This window comes from Giraffa tippelskirchi, chromosome 7, assembly GCF_054371585.1.
Source record: "Giraffa tippelskirchi isolate mGirTip1 chromosome 7, T2T-mGirTip1v1.2.pri, whole genome shotgun sequence".
NCBI lineage: Eukaryota > Metazoa > Chordata > Mammalia > Artiodactyla > Giraffidae > Giraffa > Giraffa tippelskirchi.
The window spans coordinates 100641568-100663444 of NC_137281.1; the positions used below are offsets into that span (position 1 = coordinate 100641568).

General features: G+C 41.1%; 2 protein-coding genes across 13 annotated transcripts in view; one reads left to right on the plus strand and one right to left on the minus strand.

Moving 5' to 3' along the window:
• ZNF106 (zinc finger protein 106) overlaps positions 1 to 490 on the minus strand; it is a 56614-nt gene extending 56124 nt beyond the window's left edge. For 4 of the 5 annotated variants that reach the window (XR_014058973.1, XM_081507840.1, XM_081507839.1 and 1 more), the window contains exon 1: positions 346 to 490. The gene's annotated coding sequence lies outside the window, so the exon portion shown is untranslated. Of the gene's footprint in view, positions 1 to 341 lie in introns of all 5 variants that reach the window. The other variant, XM_081507841.1, reaches the window with a different exon arrangement.
• An 889-nt stretch (positions 491 to 1379) lies between these two features.
• The window catches only part of SNAP23 (synaptosome associated protein 23), a 39403-nt gene continuing 18905 nt past the window's right edge, over positions 1380 to 21877 (plus strand). For 2 of the 8 annotated variants that reach the window (XM_081507899.1, XM_081507903.1), the window contains exons 1-2: positions 3522 to 3612; positions 20228 to 20293. Coding sequence is in view for 1 of the 8 variants with exons in the window: in XM_081507897.1 (XP_081364023.1) it covers positions 1469 to 1523 (55 nt within the window). In the remaining 7 variants the exon portion in view is untranslated. Of the gene's footprint in view, positions 1524 to 3521; positions 3858 to 12241; positions 12324 to 20227; positions 20294 to 21877 lie in introns of those variants that run through there. The other 6 variants (XM_081507901.1, XM_081507904.1, XM_081507898.1 and 3 more) reach the window with 4 other exon arrangements.

Below are 21877 nucleotides of genomic sequence, written 5' to 3' on the forward strand. Positions count from 1 at the left end.
TAGGCCTTTAAGGGGTACCTGGGTCTATGGGCTCCCTGTTGCCCTGGGGGGCAAAAGTCAGCGACCTCCCCGAAAGGTCAAGCCTCTGGAGCCACGTTTCCCGCCGGAGCTGGGAGCAGAGCCGGAACGCCCCCGCGAGACACTGTAACCCGAGGCCAGAAGCACCGCCTGCCCTTAATCCCGCGCGACCCCTTCAAGAGAGGACGATCCGCAGCCCCCGCGCCGCAGCCCTCAGGAGCAGAGACCGGCCGCTTCCTGCACCCCCACAGCCTCCTTACAGCGGCAGACCATCAGGACTCTGGGGTTCAGATACGCCTCGGCACCGCCGGGCCCTTTGATACTCACACTCACAGCCGACCCCTCTTACGCCATCAGGCCGCCGAGGCGCCGGCGAGGGAGCCCACTGACGCCCCAGCCGCCCCTCCTCAGCTTTGGGTCCGGCGGCCCGCTCCGGACCCGCTCCCCACCGGGGACCTCCGCCGCCGCCGCCAGAGCGCAGGCGCACAGCGTTTCCGTCGCTCAGTTTTTTTTCCCTCTCTGCGGTCCGCCTTTCTCAACAACCTAGCTTTATTTGAACACACGAGAGTGAACAACGGACACAGGGGAACGAGGCTTTACTTCAAAAGAATGGAAGATCACAAGGCAGACCAGCTGGCAGAATTATCCCGCTGCACCGGACTCTGCTGTAACCAGCCTCCCTCGTTTCTTTCCCATTCTTTTTGCAGGCTTCCCTCTTGCTCCTACTCTCTTCCTAAGTCCTCACCGTTCCCCTAGGCAGGAGCAACTGTTGTGGCTAAATTTCCAATCACTCTTTCCTTGTAAAATTTACTGAAGCTTATTGAAAGGTGCAAGAGCTTCAGAACACAGTCCCGAGTTCAAATCTTGACTTAAGTACTAGTAATTTGTGATATTGGGAAATTACAAGTTTTCTTGAACCTTACTTCCCTCAGAGTTAAAATTCAGATAGATACCTCAATCTCTCAGGGTGTTGCTGAGATTAAATGACATAACATAGGTCAAGTGCCTGTCCGTAAAGCAGATAATTGGTGCCTATCATAAAGCAGATAATCCATTAACACCAATAATTATATTCTTATTAGTACTTGATTTATTTATATTCATTAAATTTAGCCCATGCCCATTCCCTCAGGATCTTCTTTTAGTGACTAAAACTACTCAGATAAACCAAGTTACATTAAAGTTGATAATGATGTGAATTTCCTATGTGATTGAACTTCTAATATTGCTTGTTTGACAAGACCTTCAACACCTCAAATGAAAGTAAGCAGCTCCCTCCATCTATGTAAATCCAGATCCAGATTGGCTTCTGGAGGATTAAAGAATTTATTCCCATTCTGTACTTGTGACATCACAAGTCTTTGAAACACCAAGGTGTGGGGTATGCAGCACATTCTCTCTTTTAAAGGCACGCAATGGAAGAACTGCTTTACGTTATAAGCTCAGGGCCATGGTCCAAGGGAAAGCTTGTAGAAGACCAAGGTCAGCTGTTGGTGAGCATCAAGGTAATCCCAGATGAGGGTTTTTCAACCTTGGCTCTGTTGACATTTTGGAGAAAACTCTTGCACTGTCTTGCCCTAGAGCCCAACTGCAACTACTGAGCCCATGTACCACAGCTACCGAAGCCAGCATGCATAGAGCCCATGCTCCACAGCAAAAGAAGCCACGGCAATGAGAAGCCCGTGCACCACAACTAGAGATTAACCCCCACTCTGCAACTAGAGAAAAGCTCACACAGCAACAAAGACCCAGCAAGCCACAAATTAATTAATTAAAAAAATCCTCCAGCTAAAGCAGGAGACACAAGAGACATGGGTTCCATCCCTGGGTTGGGAAGATCTCCTGGAGCAGGAAATGGCAACCCACTCCAGTATTCTTGCCTGTGAAATCTGATGGACAGAGGAGCCCAGTGGGTCACAGTACATGGGATCACAAAAGAATTGGACACGACTTAGGGACAAAACCACCACCATACAGGCCCTCAACACCGGTTACCGCTCCTACTACTATTCTCTGGTCGACTTGCTCCATCAGTTTCTACAACAATATTTCAAATCTTCTTCACTTTCTTTAAAACTCCTAACTATCAGTAGATTACTTTGTCTCCTACTTCACAGAGAAAATAAGAGGCCATCAGATGAGAAGTTCTACTTCCTGTTACTAAACACAGATTTACAAATACTTCCTGTCATTAAAACTGAGGAGATATCTTCTGTATCTTGTTTCCAAGACCTTTCCTTCCCTCAGTACTTTGTACTGCCTCTACTCTTACCCACTCAAGATCTACTGACTAGTGCTTCTCTTTAAAACTATTTTTTTTCTCAGTTGTATCTTACCTAGCATGCTTAAGTTTTTCCTGTCTTAATTCTAATAGCAACCAAAAAAGCAGAAACAAAAAAACTTGAACACTTGTCCTCTTTCCCCATTCCCCTCAAGAGCATCCTTTCCAAAAGCATTCTACAAGTTGTCCCCATTGCTGCATCTCCTCTCTCCAAACTACTACAATCTATCTTTAAATCTTATCATTTCATCACATAGCTTTCACTAAGATCACCAATGACCTCTGTGGTGGTATTTCTCAGATTTCGTCTTCCTTGACTCCTTGCTGCTAAGTCGCTTCAGTCGTGTCCGACTCTGTGCGACCCCATAGACGGCAGCCCACCAGGCTCCGCCGTCCCTGGGATTCTCCAGGCAAGAATACTGGAGTGGGTTGCCATTTCCTCCTTAGGAATAGACAATTCCTTTGAAACTCCTTTTATTTCCAGCACTGTGCTCTATTCTCAGGCGAGCCTGGAGCAGTTTCCGGACCGGCTTTTAAACCTTTCAGTATTCTCAGTGATCACGGTAAAGTGTAGGCTCACTAGTCCAAAAGTACAAGATTTTCCAAGACTTGGCCATTGCCAACTTTTAAGAACTCATTTCCCGCTTCACCGAGAGATAGACGAGGAGCTTTAAGCCTCTAAATAGGATGAACTACAAGGAAACTTCCAGAAGGCGCTATGGTCTTCTTGGACTCTCCAATGCCTACAGTCTGGAAACCCTTTATCTCCCTCCCGTTCCTCCGGCGCAACTCCTACTTATCCTTCACGACTCAAAACTCACTTCCTCCAGGAACCCTTTCTGATACCCTAAGAATAAAGCTCTTAGTTCATTGTGCACCAGCGGCGCCTCGGATGTTCTGTATGCCAAGCACTATATTCTGTCCACTATAATATGTTTACATATCTATCTCCCAGTCTAGAGGTCAGGGAAGGCATTCTCTTCGCCGCCTTTTCCTCAGCAGTCATCCCGCACAAAGCCTGGCACACGGTTTGCCCTCAAAGTTTGTTGCCTGAACACCGCCCACCTTTGGGCGGTACTCGAATTATCCGGTAAACGGGTGAGTCCCAGGGCTCTCCGCCTGCGTGGCAGGGAGATTTAAAGCCCTCGCACGGTGATTGGCTCCAGATGCAGGGGTGTGTCCGGGCTCGCCGCGCCGGGGAAGTGCGCAGGCGCGCAGGTCCGGCGAGCGCAGGCGCAAGAAAGGTGCAGTTGGGAGTCCGGCCTGCGGGTGTCCGAGCTGTTGCGGCCGGAGAGTGGCTGGAACTCTGCTTGGTGAGTCTCCAGGAGTGGGGATGAGTGAGCTGGCCGGGGAGAAGATTGGGATCATAAAGAGTGTATCGCGACGGTTGAAAAGTTGGTGAGGTCGGGCTTAAGGGGAGGAGGTGGCGCTCTGACCGGGACTGGGCAGGTCCGGCCCTGATCGAGGACGCTGGGCGCCGGGAGACTTATCAAGCGGCCAGAAGAGGAAGGGTGGAGGGATGATGGTTCTCTGGACCCTTCCTAGAAACCTAGCGGAGGTAAACTCCCACTCTCTTAACTTCCCACCCTCACGGTGTTGCTGTGGTCGGGATTAATAGACTGTATGGTGGCCGCAGTGACCAGAGAAACTCTGAACTAGTTGTTTGAAGGAGGGTTCTGCGGTTCATAGCACTGGAGAGTCCATTCTCTTCAGGGAAGTCCATTTTTACCTCGCGGCTTTACTGAAGACACACGAAGGAAAGGGTCGGTAAAAGATCGAATTCCAGGGAGTAAGCCGGGCGGGGTAAAGTCCTGGGAAGTGTTTCCATGGGACATTTTCTCATCGTTTGTGACCACATGCAAGGAAAGGCTGGTGGGAGTTAGAGGAAACCGAAATTCGTCAAGGTTGGGAAAAGAAGATGAGAAAGGAGTATTAACTTATATCTCTCGGGGAAGGGTGGGGGCAATTGGGAGAGGAGAGTATGGAAATCGGCAGCTCTGACAGTGATCCCTCAGCCCTGTGAAAATACTGTAGCGTCTTAGTAGCAGATACTTCAAGAACTGAGAGTGATATTACTCCGTCTGCCCTGGTGCCCTTAAAATCGGTTTTCAGATGTGCCAGTGAGATACTGCAAGTATGGCCAGATAGAAATGGTTCTGCCAAGGCATGCAGTGATCACCTGTCATTCATTCCTTTGGCGAGAGGTAATGAGAAAAAACACATTCATGTAAATAATTAGGAGAAAGACCTTTTATATTACTCTGCTCCTTTGACAGGTCTCATGAAAGTAAATAAAATGATCATATAATTTAACGTACAACTTAAATGTTTATCAGTGTTGCTAGAGTTCTTTTTTTAGATGCTTATGGTATGTGAATATGCGCAGAAAATTGCTCTTGTCTTAGTTCCAGAGTAGGAATGATTTATTTGTGCCATTATTTTTTTTAACAATATTACACTCTTTCCTGTAAACAGTAAAATTTCTGTATACATCTTAGTGTTTGTTTCTTTTACTCTAAATCAAATTTAGTAACAAGCTCACTGAACTAAAGGTCACATCTTTTCTAATCATTCGGAACAATATCTTGAGCCAAGCAGAAAGCAAACAAACAGGCCCTGTTGCTCATGAGACAGTTATGGAACTTCACTTGCTTTGAATCATTTGTTTTTTGTTGTTTTAGTCACTAAGTCAGGTTCAACTCTTCTGCGACCCCATGGATTGTAACCTGCCAGGTTCCTCTGTCCATAGAATTTCCCAGGCAAAAATACTAGAGTGGGTTGCCATTTTCTTCTCCAGAGGATCTTCTCGAGGTAGGGATCGAACTCACATCTTCTTTGTTAGCAGGCAGATTGTTTACCACTGAGCCACCAGGGAAGCCCATGAACTATACTGCCATCATAAATTTTGCATTTTAGAAGTTTTACTTCAAATTTTATAGCCTTTTTAAAAACATTACCCTCTTCCAAGGTGATAATCTGTGAAATCATGGTTTAGCTATATTTTATACCTTTTCTGGTACACATTATAATATGTAGCTATTAAGTACATAAGCATTGCTTATATAACAAAATCTTTTTTCAGCTTTAGTGCCTGTTTTAAAAATGTTTTTTAATTGAAGGATAATTGCTTTTTACAGAATTTTGTGTTTTTCTGTCATTCATCAACAAGAATCAGCCATAGGTACACCCATGTCCCCTGCCTCCTGAACCTCCCACCTCCCTCCCCGCAAAATCATTTCTTGTTCTTGCTCTGCACTTGGGAAAATGCTGCTTTGGGCCTTATCTACTCATTTTTAAAATAAAGTGAAAATTGAACTACCTAAACTCTAATGTTGATGGACTCCAAAATTCTCTTAGCCTTGTGATGACATTCATTATTGTGACACAATTCTAACAAACTTATCTGGTGAAACCAGATGAAAGTAGAATAGCAAAAGGGAAAAAGAGGATTTTATTCTTTGACATTTTTGTGAAATCAGCTGTCTTTTGTTTCTTCTGAATTTAGGTACTTGGTTTTCCTCCTGTGGTTCCTATGTCTTAAACATTCTGAAATCTGTTTTTTAACTGTGTACTTTGCATTCTGTATGTGTTAGCATTTATAATATTTGATGTTGCTTGCATCCAAGAGTGCTGAACTTTTTATTCCAGTGCTGTATTTTGTTTTCACGTCCGTAGATTGACAGAAAAGTAAATGACGGGGACTGGTCTTTTCTTTGTCTTGGGAGTGGTGGTGGTAGGGGCTTGGAACAGATGGATCCAGTGCCTCTAACAATTGGAGGAAGTGGATTGTGGAGCCAGGAAACAGCATCTACTGTTCTTTTGTAATATTGGTGGGGGTGGAGATGGGATTCCATTTTACTCATTTAAGTTCACTGACATTTTGGTTTTGATTTCAGTTTAGGTTGAATTACTACTAAAATATTTAAGTCACTATTCACTATATTTTTCTGGAATTCCTTCATTTTCTTGATTTTTGTGAGTTCTTGAATATAAAACTTGTTTAAAATTTATTTTAACAATGTTTTCACAGTTGAGATTACCTTTAGATTGCCTCTAGATGCTTTTGGCTGCAAAGAATATAATCAGTCTGATTTCGGTGTTGACCATCTGGTGATGTCCATGGGTAGAGTCTTCTCTTGTGTTGTTGGAAGAGGGTGTTTGCTATGACCAGTGTGTTCTCTTGGCAGAACTCTATTAGCCTTTGCCCTGCTTCATTCTCTACTCCAAGGCCAAATATGCCTGTTACTCCAGGTGTTTCTTGACTTCCTACTTTTGCATTCCAGTCCCCTATAATGAAAAGGACATCTTTTTGGGGTGTTAGTTCTAAACGGTCCCATCACCTCGTGGCAAATAGATGAGGAAACAGTGGAAACAGTGCCTGACTTTATTTTTTGGGGCTCCAAAATCACTGCACATGGTGATTGCAGCCATGAAATTAAAAGAAGCTTACTCCTTGGAAGGAAAGTTATGACCAACCTAGATAGCATATTAAAAAGCAGAGACATTACTTTGCCAAAAAAGGTCCATCTAGTCAAGGCTATGGTTTTTCCAGTGGTCATGTATGGATGTGAGAGTTGGACTATAAAGAAAGCTGAGCGCCGAAGAATTGATTCTTTTGAACTGTGGTGTTGGAGAAGACTCTTGAGAGTCCCCTGGACTGCAAGGAGATCCAACCAGTCCATCCTAAAGGAGATCAATCCTGGGTGTTCATTGGAAGGACTGATGTTGAAGCTGAAACTACAATACTTTGGCCACCTGATGTGAAGAACTGACTCATTTGAAAATACCCTGATGCTGGGAAAGATTGAGAACAGGAGGAGAAGTGGATGACAGAGGATGAGATGGTTGGATGGCATCACCGACTCAATGGAGATGAGTTTGAGTAAACTCTGGTAGTTGGTGACGGACAGGGAGGCCTGGCGTGCTGCGGTTCATGGGTCGCAAAGAGTTGGACACTACTGAGCAACTGAACTGAACTTCATGCTTTTAAAATAAAATTCAGGGACTTCCCTGGTGGTCCAGTGGCTAAGACTCCATTCTTTCAATGCAGGGGGCCCAGGTTTGATCCCTGATCTGGGAACTAGATCCCGCATGCTGCAACTAAGAGTTTGAATGCTGCAACTAAAAGACCCTGCATGCCACAACGAAGACCCAGAGTAGCCAAATAAATATTTTTAAAAAAGAAAAAGAAAATCCAAATTTCTTGGTATAGTATATAAGTCTTTCATAACCTGTGTCCTGTCTGCCTGTTAAAGCCACCCTCCCCACTCTGTACACATGCACACACATACATACACGTTTTATTCCTGCATGTCTGTATTGTGGCACTTTTTTTTTTTTGCCATGCTATGCAGCTTGTGGAGTTTTAGTTCCCTGACCAGGGATTGAACCCAGGCCCTGTCAATGAAAGCAGTCCTTACTACTGGACGGCCAGGGAATTCCCTGTGGCACTACTTTAATAGTCTAAGATCACAATTTTTGTTTTAGAGCTGATTGTGCTTTGATTCCCAGATCACAATCCTGAGAGGTTTCACAATTATTATGAAAAATTATTATACTTTTACTGAGCACTACGTTCTAGCAAGGTTTTAAATTCTTTGTATAAATTAACTTAGTCCTTACCACAACACTTGAAGTAATTAGTGAGAAAACAAGCACAGAGAAGTTGAGTAAGCCATAGTCACCATTTGAAACCATTGTGCCTCCAAATACTGGGCACTTAATCACTATACTGTATTGCTTTTTGTATAAACAAGAATGCCATTCAGTCTGCTATCGGGGAGTATTCCTTCCCGGGGATTTGAATGCTTGTGTTTTCTACCTGTGGCATCTGACTCCTCATATCAGAATACTTGAGAAACTTAACAGAAAGCATCTAAGTGAACTTGCAATCAGGGCCAAAGTACTTGGATGGCTTAGGTGAATATTTCACTCAAGCAGGATAAAGCCTTGCCAGTCATCCCTACCTCACACTTGGTATTTCCCTGGCAGATACCATAGGTATGTTTGCCAGATTGTGTCTCTCTGTTCCCTGGAGAATGAATGCTACATTCTTGAGCCTCCTTATCTTTAGTATAGATCATCCCTTTTCTGTTCTCACAGCCTTTCTTTTAGACGTGGTCAGTGTAACTGATTACAGTTACATCTAGATCTTCCTTCCCAGGATTATATCCTGGTTACTTGTAGTAGAACTGTGGAAATCCCAAGGTTGAGCAGGACTTGAAAACTTAGTGTTGGACATCAAGCAATTAAGTTATAATAGATGCTTCAGTAAAACTGAAGTGTAATTTTGATCATTTTGGTTAGTCATTTTAGTGGTACTTTCTCCCTTAGCAATATGATTTCTGTCTTGAATCATGTGCTTTCTGTGATCTTTGAAACCAAGATATTTAATAGGTATGATTCAGAGGTGTACTTCTTATATTTGCATAGTTTTTTTTTTTTTTTGTGGGGTTGGGGGGCTTGGTGTAAGAATAAAGTTGTCTCTGTAGGAGGAAGTAGAAAGCAGACTTGAGAGAGGAAGTGAAAGGAGGAAACTAACCTTAATACAAATAAGACTCTCGTCTCATCTAAGTGCTTTCAGTTCAGTTCAGTTGCTCAGTTGTGTCCAACTCTTTGCGACCCTGTGAACAGCAGCACGCGAGGCCTCCCTGTCCATCACCAACTCCACCCAAACCCATGTCCATTGAGTCGGTAATGCCATCCAACCATCTCATCCTCTGTCATCCACTACTCCTCCTGTTGTCAATCTTTCCCAGCATCAGGGTACTTTCAAATGAGTCAGTTCTTCACATCAGGTGGCCAAAGTATTGGAGTTTCAGCTTCAACATCAGTCCTTCCAATGAACACCCAGGACTGATCTCCTTTAGGATGGACTGGTTGGATCTCCTTGCAGTCCAAGGGACTCTCAAGAGTCTTCTCCAACACCACAGTTCAAAAGAATCAATTCTTTGGTGCTCAGCTTTCTTTATAGTCCAACTCTCACATCCATACATGACCACTGGAAAAACCATAGCCATGACTAGACGGACCTTTGTTGGCAAAGTAATGTCTCTGCTTTTTAATATGCTATCTAGGTTGGTCGTAACTTTCCTTCCAAGGAGTAAGCTTCTTTTAATTTCATGGCTGCAATCACCATCTGCAGTGATTTTGGAGCCCCCCCACAATAAAGTCTGACACTGTTTCTACTGTTTCCCCATCTATTTCCCATGAAGTGATGAGACCAGATGCCATGATCTTAGTTTTCTGAATGTTGAGCTTCAAGCCAACTTTTTCACTCTCCTCTTTCACTTTCATCAAGAGGCTAAGTTCGTCTTCACTTTCTCCCATAAGGGTGGTGTCATCTGCATATCTGAGGTTGTTGATATTTCTCCTGGCAATCTTGACTCCAGCTTGTGTTTCTTCCAGCCCAGCATTTCTCATGATGTACTCTGCATAGAAGTTAAATAAGCAGGGTGACAATATACAGCCTTGACGTACTCCTTTTCCTATTTGGAACCAGTCTGTTGTTCCATGTCCAGTTCTAACTGTTGCTTCCTGACCTGCATACAGGTTTCTCAAGAGACAGGTCAGGTGGTCTGGTATTCCCATCTCTTTATAAGAATTTTCCACAGTTTATTGTGATCCACACAGTCAAAGGCTTTGGCATAGTCAATAAAGCAGAAATAGATGTTTTTCTGGAACTCTCTTGCTTTCGATGATCCAGCGGATGTTGGCAATTTGATCTCTGGTTCCTCTGCCTTTTCTAAAACCAGCTTGAACATCTGGAAGTTCATGGTTCATGTATTGCTGAAGCCTGGCTTGGAGAGTTTTAAGCATTACTTTACTAGTGTGTGAGATGAGTGCAATTGTGTGGTAGTTTGAGCATTCTAAGTGCTTTCAGGAAGAATTAAATTTCCTAATCAGAGCATGGATTCTTTTTGGCCACCCTAGAATCATTTCATGGGAAATGGATGGGGAAACAGTGGAACAATGTCAGACTTTATTTTTTTGGGCTCCAGAATCACTGCACATGGTGATTGCAGCCATGAAATTAAGACGCTTACTCCTTGGAAGGAAAGTTATGACCAACCTAGACAGCATATTAAAAAGCAGAGACATTACTTTGCCAACAAAGATCAATCTAGTCAAGGCTATGGTTTTTCCAGTAGTCATGTATGGATGTGAGAGTTGGACTGTGAAGAAAGCTGAGTGCCGAAGAATTGATGCTTTTGAACTGTGGTGTTGGAGAAGACTCTTGAGAGTCCCTTGGACTGCAAGGAGATCCAACCAGTCCATCCTAAAGGAGATCAGTCCTGGGTGTTCATTGGAAGGACTGATGTTGAAGCTGAAACTCCAATACTTTGCCCACTTCATGCGAAGAGTTGACTCACTGGAAAAGACCCTGATGCTGGGAAGGATTGGGGGCAGGAGGAGAAGCAGATGACAGAGGATGAGGTGGTTGGATGGCATCACCGACTCAATGGACATGAGTTTGGGTAAACTCCGGGAGTTGGTGATGGACAGGGAGGCCTGGCATGCTGTGGTTCATGGGGTCTCCAAGAGTTGAACACGACTGAGCGACTGAACTGAACTGAGAATGTTTAGAGTATTTTGGAATACCATGTGCCTATACTTTGTGAGTATACATGTGAACAGTTTTTCTTATTTTCTTCCTTCCTTGTGTGTCAGCACTTCTATTGTTCAATGTTAAAAAAGGAACTTAAGAATGAAATCTAAAGAAAAACTAAATTCTTTTATACAGTAAGTGATGGTTCATATCTGAACTTCTGCTTTGTTCTCTGTAATCCTTTTTTTCTATTCTTTCTATTTATCCTCCATTTTTCATCTTTAGGAGTCTTCAAAAAAAAGAACTGCTTAGGTGTATTATGTGTGTGTGTGTGTGCGCGCACGTTCTCACGCATGTCCATCATGTCCAACTCTTTTACTACCCCATGCACTGCAGCCCACCAGACTTCTCTGTTCATGGAATTCTCCAAGCAAGAATGCTGGAGTGGGTTGCCAGTTCCTCTTCCAGGGGATCTTCCCCACCCGGGGATCAAACCCACATCTCCTGCATTGGCAGGAGGATTCTTTACCACTGTGCCACCTAGGAAGCCCGTATTGTGCATATACTTGTACTTTGTTAGGTGCCATCCCACACACCTAATAATTCATGACGTGAGTGAGATACCATGTGTGAGGTAGGGATGATTGGCAAGGCTTCCAACAGCCTGAATAAAATATTCACTGCAACCATCCAAGTATTGTGGCTCTGGAAGCCAGAGTTTGCCTGGAAGCTTTCTGATTAGCTTCTCAAACATTCTGATACCAGGAGTCAGATGCCACGGAGGATGTAACAAATAACATGAGTGAAAATGGGTAGTTCATTAATAATTGTTATTTTATGAGTCTTTACTCTGTGCTAAGCATGTTATGTAGCTTAACTATTAATAATTTTATTTCTGAAACAATCCTCCTGGTAGAACTGTTATCCTAATGAATGAGGAAACTGAGACTTGAATTGGTTAAGTAAATTGCCTCGGTACCAGAGCTAGAATGAACTCAGGCATCATAACTCAGACATCAGAGTCTGTATTATGAACCACTACATTATGCTCATTCAACACAGTGTTTTAAAGTATCTCACCTTATCTGGAAGTAGCAAGTTTAGTCACTGGAGAATTACAGCTGAAATCATATTCAACCCAACTAGACCTTGACAGCATTTCAGATGGTCTTCACCTCAGTCTAGGAAGACTGTAGTCCTATAGAGAGGTAGAATTTATGTGGATAAAACAATTAGAAAACTTAAGTGAAATGGAAAACTGTATATATTTGGAGGCAATAAAGAATAATGCTTTATTTTCCATATCCTAACTACAGTGTAGCATAAAACATATATTGCAAAAGAAACAAAGGTAATTTTCTTAACATCAGATATATTCCTTTACTTGACAATAGGTGCTTGAAAAATGCTTGTCGTATGTATTGAGAGAGACGTTTTCTAGGACCAGGGTTCCTTTCTGCCGTGCTTTCAGACTAGGTAAGCTGCTGACTCCTCCTTGCTCTCCATCTTGCTGTCCAAGAGTTTTCAGCTCTCTTGGGGAGGTCACCATAGCTAAATGGTACTTTTTACCCATTCTCTTCTGACAGCCCTGGCCCACAGTTTCCCTCTTCAGTTGAACTCTGTTCCCTCTTGCCATCTTATGACCACACTCCTCTGCGTTTTCTTTCTCAGCTGCCATCAAGTCTTTTCCAAAATGTTTACCCCCACCCCTGCCACTTCTCCAGTAAGGATTGTGTAATATATAGAGAGCCTAAGAATTACACTTTATTCTCATAGCATAAAAAAGTTAGACTAGGTGATCTCTGAGGTTTATTTCCCTTTAGAGATAGTTCTCTGAGATGAGAATTAAAAAGAAATTTTATTCACACATAATTGGTTAATTAAGTAGAAACTTTCTGTAGGCTTATATTTTCCAATTGGTGTTCCATGGAACCCTGGATTCTCTGGGATTAATAAAAAGCATTATTGGAAGGAAAGGTTTTATGGTCATCTATGTGTGAGTGGGACAAAGTTGAACAGATTTCTTCACTGCTTAAGACTTCTAATTTCCAGTCAAGAATTTAATGAGCCAACCAGTCTATAATGTGAGGATAAACATGAACACCAGGAGGAGATGGGAAGATATAAGAATTAAATATCTTCATTGTAGAAAGTCAGTAGGTGATACCCCAAACTGACAAATATCAAGAAACAACACCATAAGCATGATTTAGAGATTGGGAGTTAAATACTAAAATGACTAATACTGTTGAAAAATTTTCTCTGGGGTCCTAGGAGCAGGAATTGGTTTGGGGGAAGAGGGAGGGCAGGGGAACTGCTATTTATTACTGCTGTAGAACTATTTGATATCTCAAATCACGTGTATATACTTCATTAAAATTAAACATGAAAGAATATCACATCTTCAAAAATAATTTTTAATGGCTGAATGACATTCCATCATGTAGTTATACCATACTTTTTCAATCAGATCTTTTACCATTGGTTATATAGACCTCTTTGAATTTTTTAACATTATAAATAATATTGGCACTAAGGTATTTTTGTCTTTATCTGTGATTTTCTTTTAAATTGATAAAAGTGAGAAGAGGGATATTTTAATTTTTCTTGTATATATTTCATTATCTTTTGAGAATTTTGATTGTTTTAAATCAGCATTTTATCTTCTTGAATAGTCTTCAAGTTAAACTTTAATTGTGTAGGAATAAGAATTGAAATGGCCATAGATAATCTGGATGCAAAATCCATCACTGCTTTTACTTTTCTGTCTTCTATTTTCCATAAAGTGATGGGAGCAGATGCCATGATCTTGGTTTTTTTAATGTTGAGTTTTAAGCCAGCTTTTTGACTCTCCTCTTCCACTTTCGTCTAGAGACTCTTTAGTTCCTCTTCACTTTCTGCCATTAGAGTGGTTCATCTCCATATCTGAGGTTGTTGATATTAAACTATACATATTTTTAATGCAGCATTAAGATTTATTGATAAAAATAATAGTGTTTAACCTTTTGTAATGACCATTTTAAGTCTTTCGAAAAAATCAGTGTTTTCAAATACACTAGCATGTAGATAATGCATTGGTTGTTGTCTTATTTAGGTTTCACTTTCTATTGCACAGTTATTAATAATAGCCAGGAATACCAGTTTTAAAGTAATTTTCTCTCATCATAAGAAGTAAAACTTGAAGTTTTTTCCCTTTTAAAAATACAGAATAGCATGTTTTTGGAATTCCAAGAAATTGGAAGGAAGAAGTTAATGAAGAAGGCTGTAACGTGTATTTCTTAACATGGTTGTTCTGCCATTTTCCAACCATTTTTCTTCCTGGAAAAGAAAGGTGATCCATTTAATGTAAAATATACTTTTTATTTCAGTGGTGCCTACTCTCTAGCTGCTATCATTTATTATTTTAACTAAATCTCTAACTTAGATTTTACACTGTGGCAGAGAATAGTTTGTTTAGCATAGGAAAAGCTACAAAATTAATGTTTTCCTTCCTGTCTTCCTTTTAATTCCTACTCAAACTTTTTTCTTTTATTAGTCTATTCTTTCACATAGTCTTTCTCTTAAGACTTTTTCAGTTTTTTTTATATTTGAGATATTAGTCATATAACTTAAAATTCACCATTTTAAAGTATACCATTTAGTGGCTTTTAGTATATTCGTATGACTGGAGCCATCACCACTAATTCCAGAACATTTCCATTACCCCCAAACAGCCCCATATCTATTGATAGTCAGTCCCACCTCCCCCTACCCTGGCAACAACTAATCTACTTTCTGCCTTTATGGATTTATCTATTTTGGACATTTTATATAAATGGCATCATACAATATAGGCCCTTTTGTATTTGGCTTTGTTCAGTAAGAATTATACTTTTGAGGCTCATACATGTTATAGCCTTTTTATACAGTTCACGGGGTTCTCATGGCAAGTATACTAGAGTGGTTTGCCATTCCCTCCTCCAGTGGATCACATTTTCTTAGAACTCTTAACTATGACCCATCCGTCTTGAGTGGCCCCGCACAGTATGGCTCATAGCTTCATTGAGCTCCTTTGCCATGACAAGGCAGTGATGTGGAAACTCTTAAAGAGATGGGATTAAGGAGATGGGAATACCAGACCATCTTACCTCTGTCCTGAGAAACTTGTATGTGAGTAAAGAACAACCGTTAGAACCTTGTATGGAACTACTGACTGGTTCAAGATTGAGAAAGGAGTACAACAAGGCTGTTTATTGTCATCCTGTTTATTTAACTTATACACAGAACACATTATGCAAAATGCTGGACTGGATGAATTACAAACAGGAATCAAGATTGCTGGGAGAAATATCAACAACCTCAGATATGTGGATGATATTACTTTAATGGCAGAAAGTGAAGAGGAACTAAAGAGCCTCTTGATGAGGGTGAAAGAAGAGAGTGAAAAAGCCAGTTAAAACTCAGTATTAGAAAAACTAAGATCATGGCATCCAGTCCCATCACTTCATGTCAGATGGAAGAGGAAAAGGTGGAAGCAGTGACAGGTTTCCTCTTCTTGAGCTTTGAAATCACTGCAGATGGTGACTGCAGTCATGAAATTAGAAGATGATTGCTTCTTGGCAGGAAAGCTATAACAAACCTAGACAGTGTGTTAAAAAGCAGAGACATCACTTTTGCCGACAAAGGTCCATATAGTCAAGGCCATGGTCTTTCCAGGAGTCATGTATGGACATGACAGCTGGACCATAAAAGAAGGCAGAATGCTGAAGAATTGATGCTTTTGAACTGTGGTGCTAGAGAAGACTCTTCAGAGTCCCTTGGACTGCAAGGAGATACTTTGGCCACCTGATGCAAAGAGCTGACTCATTGGAAAACACCCTGATGCTGGGAAAGATTGAAAGCAGAAGGAGAAGTGGGTGACAGGGGATGAGATGGTTGGATGGCATCACTGATTCAATGGACATGAACTTGGGCAAGCTTCAGAAGATGGTGGGGGACAGGGAAACTTGGCATGCTGTAGTCCATAGGATCGCAAAGAGTCGGATGCTACCTGGCAACTGAAGAAGAAGAAGAAGAAGAACAACAACAACAACATGTTATAGCATGTAACATTCCTTTCTATGGCTGAATGATACTCCATTGTATGGACATTTGAGTTTTTCCTGCCTTTTTTTTTTTTAAATTGAAGTATGTGTGTAGTTGCTAAGTTGTGTCTGACTCTTTGCAACCCCATGGACTCTAGCCTGCCAGGCTTCCCTGTCCATGGGATTCTCCAGGCAAGAATACTGGAGTGGGTTGCCATTTCCTCCTCCAGGAATTGAAGTATAGTTGATTTATGATATTGTGTTAGTTTTAGATGTACAGCATAGTGATTCAGTTATTTCTTTTTTTAGATTATATTCCACTATAGGTTATTGCAAGATTATAACTGTAATTCCCTATGCTATACAGTAAATCCTGGTTGTTTTATCTAGTTCATGTATAGTAGTTTGTATCTGTTAATCCCATACTCCTAATTGTCCCTCCCTCCTCACTTCCCTTTGGTAACCATAAGTTTGTTGTTTTCTGTGTCTGTGAGTCTGTTTCTATTTTGTATATAAATTCATTTGTATTATTTTTTAGATTCCACATATAAGTGATATCATATAGTATTTTTCTTGCTCTCATTTCATTAAACATGATCTCTAGGTCCACCCATGTTGCTGCAAATGGCAATATTTCATTCTTTTTTATAGCTGAGTAATATTTCATTATATACGTATATACCACATCTTCTTAAACTACTCATCTGTTAGTGGACACTTGGGTTGTTTCCATGTCTTGGCTGTTGTAAATAGTGCTGCTGTGAAATTGGGGTGCATGTAACTTTTTGAATTAGTTTTCATTTTTTCCAGATACATACCTAGGAACTGGGATTGCTGGGTCGTATGGTAGCTTTATTTTTTTAAGGACCCTCCATACTGTTTTACATGGTGGCTGCACCAATTTACTTTCCCACCAACAGTGTAGGAGGGTTCCCTTTTCTCCACACTTTCTCTCACATTTATTATTTATAAACTTTTTGATGATGGCCTTTCTGACTGGTGTGAGGTGACACCTCATTGTGATTTTGATTTACATTTCTCTAATAATTAGGGATATTGATTGTTTATTTTGGCCACACCCTGCAGCATGTGGGATCTTGGTTCCCCAAACAGAGATTGAACCCAGGCCCTTGGCAGTGAGAGCACAGAGTCCTAACCACTGGACCACCGGGGTATTCCCTTTTGATATGATTTTAAATGAAATTTTTTTTATTGCTTTCTCTTTCTGATATTTCATTGTTAGTGTAAAGAAATGCAACAGATCTCTCTATTAATCTTATATCCTGCTGCATTTCTGAATTCATTTGTTAGTTCTGGTACATAACTAGTTTTGTGTAGACTTAAGGTTTTTCTTGGAGAAGGAAATGGCAACCCACTCCAGTATTCTTGCCTAGAAAATTCCATGGACAGAGGAGCTTGGCAGGTCACAGCCCATGGGGTTGCAAAGAGTTGGACATGACAGCACACACAAGGAGTAAGTTCTCTATGTAGATATCTGTCGTTGTTGTTCAGTTGCTAAGTAGTGTCCAAATCTTTGTGACCCCATGGACTGCAGCATGCCAGCCTTCTCTGTCCTTCACTATCTTCTGGAGCTTGCTCAAATTCATGTCCACTGAGTCAGTGATGCTATCCAACCATCTCATCCTTTGTCACACCGTCTCCTTCTGCCCTCAATCTTTCCCAGCATCATGGTCTTTTCCAGTGAGTCAGCTCTTTGCATCATGTGACCAAATTATTGCGTCTTTAACATCAGTCCTTCCAATGAATATTCAGGGTTGATTTCCTTTAGGATTGACTGGTTTGATCTACTTGCAGTCCAGGGGACTCTCAAATCTTCTCCAGCCCCACAGTTTGAAAGCATCAATTCTTTGGCACTTATATCATCTGCCAGTAGTGATGGTTTTACCTCTTCCCTTCTTTGAGGGTAAGTTTGGTATTGCTGAATCCTTTTAGTTTTTGCTTGTGTGAGAAATTCTTTAACTCTCCTGTTCTACATGATAATCTTACTAGGTAGAGTATTCTAGGTTGCAGGTTTTTCCCTTTCAGCACTTTGAAACGTATCATGCCACTCCCTTTTGGCCTGCAAAGTTTCTGCAGAGAAACCAGCTGATAGCCTTATGGGACTTTCCTTATAACTGATACTTTGTTTTTTTTCTTTCTCCTTTAAAATTCTTTTTTACTTTTGCCATTTTAATTATGATATATCTTGGTGTGGGTCTGTTTGGATTCATCTTGTTTGAAACCCTCTGTGCTTCTGTACGTGAATGTCTGTTTCCTTTAGATTTGGGAAGATTTCAGCCCTAACTTCTTTAAACATTTACGGTCTACTTCTCTCCTCCTTTTGAATCCCCTGTTATTCATAGGTTGGCACATTTTTCTATTTTCCATAGATCTTGTATGTTGCTTTCTTTTTTTCTCGTCATTTGTCTTTTTGTTGTTCTGACTGGGTGATTTCCATTATTTTATCTTCCAGACCACTTGTTTGTTTTTGTGTCATTTAGTCAGCTATTCATTGCTTCTAGATTGCTTTTTATCTCAGCAGTTGAATTATCTATTTTGACTGGTTCATCTTTATATTTTCTAGATCTTTGTAACAGTGACCTGCGTTTCTGTTGATTGATTGTTGTTGTTGTGTAGTCACAAGTCATGTCCAACTCTTTTGCAACCCCATGGACTGTATCCTGCCAAGGCTCCTCTGTCCATGCGATTTCCCAGGCAAGAATACTGGAGTGGGTTGACATTTCCTTCTCCAGGGGATCTTCCAGATGATCTTTGAGCCTCCTAAGCCCTGCATTTCTACTGATAATCTTTCTTAATTCATTAGCATTTTTATTACTGCCTTTTGAACTCAGGATCTGCAGGGAGGTAGCAGCCACCATGCAAGACTCTGTTCACCCTGATTGTTGGCAAGCCAGTACACGTGCACTCCTCCGAGTAGAGTCTAGGCTTCTCCAGCTCTTCATTCTCTCATGTTGGTTCTCCCTGCAGCCAGTAGAGCTTGTCTCCTTTGTGCACAGGTCTGAGATGCCACATTTCCCGTGGCGAGAGTCTGCCCCTGCAGACCTTCTCTTTCTTCTGGATCCTTCCCAGGGTGTAGATTCCAACCTGATGCCTTTTTCCATCCTTCCCTGTTAAATGGAGATCTCTCTTGTAGCTTTGGTTGCATAGGGATTTCCAGCAATTTTCCTTGAGAATTGTTGCACATGTAGATGTATTTTGGGGTGAGGGAAGGTGAGCTCAGTGTCCTCTTACTCTGCCGTCTTTATCCCCCTCTCGTTTTTTTCCCTACTTTTTGGCTATTATGAATGATACTGCTTTGAACATTGCTGTACCATTTTTTGTGTAGACAGTATTTTCATTTCTTTCTAACACGTAGGAATAAAATTGCTGGATCATACGGTAATTCTGTGTTTAACTTTTTGAAGTCTAAGTTGTTCTTGTCTTGGGTCGTTAAGTGCTGGCAATGTTTTTCCTCCATTAGGTACCAGAATTGTAACAGGGTAGAATATCATCCATTAGTACTTATTTGTACATTAAAAAGCAAAAACTTTTATCTGAAACAGTGGTTTTCAACCTTGGCTGCACATTGGAATCACCTGGGGAACTTTAAAACCTACTGATACCTGGCTCCCACCCCCCAGAGATTCTGATTTAATTCATATGAGCAGCAGCTTCGGCCTCCAAATTTATAAAGACTGATCAGGTGATTATAATGTGTAGCCAATGCTGGAAAACACTGCTCGAAAATGTACTCTAAGGCTGAAGTTAGGCTTTGCAACTTGAAAAACAGATGGCAGGTATTGCAGGAAAGAAAGTGGGGCACAAGAGGATTTTCACATCCCAGGTCTTACGCGAGTTCCTGGGATGACCACCTATTGTGGTTTCTTGACTTCACACTGGAAAGAATTCAAGGACAAGCCATGGTAAAGTGAAAAAAGGTTTATTCAGGGAAATACACACTCCATAGACAGAATGTGGACCATCCATATACAGAATGAGAGGCCCCTGGGCACAGGGGAGTTGTCAGTTTTTATAGAGGTTTGCAGTTTTATAGGCTAATGAGTGGGAGGATTATCCCAACTCTTTTAGAAAAGGGGTGGGAATTTCCAGGAATTGGGTCACCATCCACTTTTGGGCCATTTATGGTCAGCCTTGGAACTGTTATGGTGCCTATGGGTGTGTCATTTAGTTTGCAGCTGTATTGGTATTGTAAGGAGCGTATACTGAGGCTCAAGGCTTACAAGTCAGTTATCCACCATCTTGAACCTAGTTGGTTCTAACCAGTTTATGTCTTCAATGGCTATCATTCTTTTAAAGGTTGTGCCCTGGCCCTTTCCTGTCTCACAGGGACTTCATGTATATACTGGTTGCCCCTTGAACAAGGTGAGTTTAAACTGGGTGTGTCCAGTCATAGTTTAGATTTTTTTTTCCCCAATGAATATCTACACAGTACTAACCTAGCCCCTGCATTGTTAAAGGGTCAACTGTACTTTTCTTCAGGCAAAGATTCTTCATGGCTACAGATATTGATTGACTTAATAATATGGCTCTCTACTCTCCATATAATATGCTTAATAGTAATTGAAAACACATGCTCTGGAGCAAGCTGCCCAGGTTTCATCCCTGCTCTACTGTGTGACCTTGCAAAAGTTGCTTAACCTCACTGTTCCTTAGTTTGTACATATGTAAAATGTGGGATTAAATAGTGTTTGCTGTGGTCTTATTGTTTGTGTGTCCTCACCTCCAAAATTCGTATGTTTAAAATCCAAATTGCAGGATGTGATGGTGTTAGTAGGTAGGGAATTTGGTTGGTGCTTAAACCATGAGGGTGGAACTCTCATTAGTGGGGTTAGTGTCTTATAAAAATGACTCCCTAGGTGCTAGCTCCTCCCACCATGTGAGGATGCTCCAGCTTTAAATCATAAAGAGGGCCCTCACAAGAACTTATAAAATACCCAGTATGGTATTTTGTTATTGCAGCCTTAATGGACTAAGTGTTGTAAGGATTAAATGAATGTGTGTATGTGTATTTATATATATTTTTTGTTTCTAAAATAATGTATGTATAATGCTTTATAAGTGTTAACCATTGTAGTTAGAGTCCTCTCAATCCCCTACCCACTATCTAGACTTTCAAAATGATGAGTAAAGATTATTAAAAAGTTAGCTGTCATTTACAAATTTTTTTGTATATTTAAAAAATTTTTTCCTAATAAAAAGTTAAGAAAGTGACATAATGACCCTCCATGTATTATTCACCCAGCTTCAGCAATCATGGCCATTCTTGCAACTTCTATAAACTCCCACTCATCTCCTTACTTTCAAATTATTTTAAAGAAAATCCTACAGACTTTTATTTAAATGGATTCTTTCTTCAATTTATTTGGCTGTGTCAGGTCTTAATTGCAGCACCCAGACTTCTCTAATTATGGCCAATGGGCTCTCTGGAGCTTGGACTCAGTAGTTGCTCCATGGCATGTGGGATTTTAGTTCCTCAACCAGGAATCGAACCCATGTCTCCTACACTGCAAGGTGGAATCTTAACCACTGGAGCACCAGGGAAGTCCCTGGATCATTTTCTTTATTCTTCACCAAAAAAGCCCTACATCCGTTCGATAGGTCTGATAGATCGGTTACCTATCTTATAAATGCCAAAACTGAGCTTTAGTGGGGACAGGTAGCTTGCCCAAAATCACACAGCAAATATATTTTGGGGTCAGAATTTGGACGCTGGAGCTCCTGCTACTCACCACTATGCTAACCTGCTCTGAATAGAAGTTTCTACTTGTAAATACATTGGTTACCATGAAAGTCTAATCAAAATATGCCAAAGAGAATTGCAAATTTTATCAAACTGTTAAGAGTAAAGTAATAACTGTATAACTCATAGAGAAATTTACATTGTGATTAACTTTAAGAGAAGGAATAAAGTAGGAAACTAACTTGGTAGAATATCTTAATGCAAAC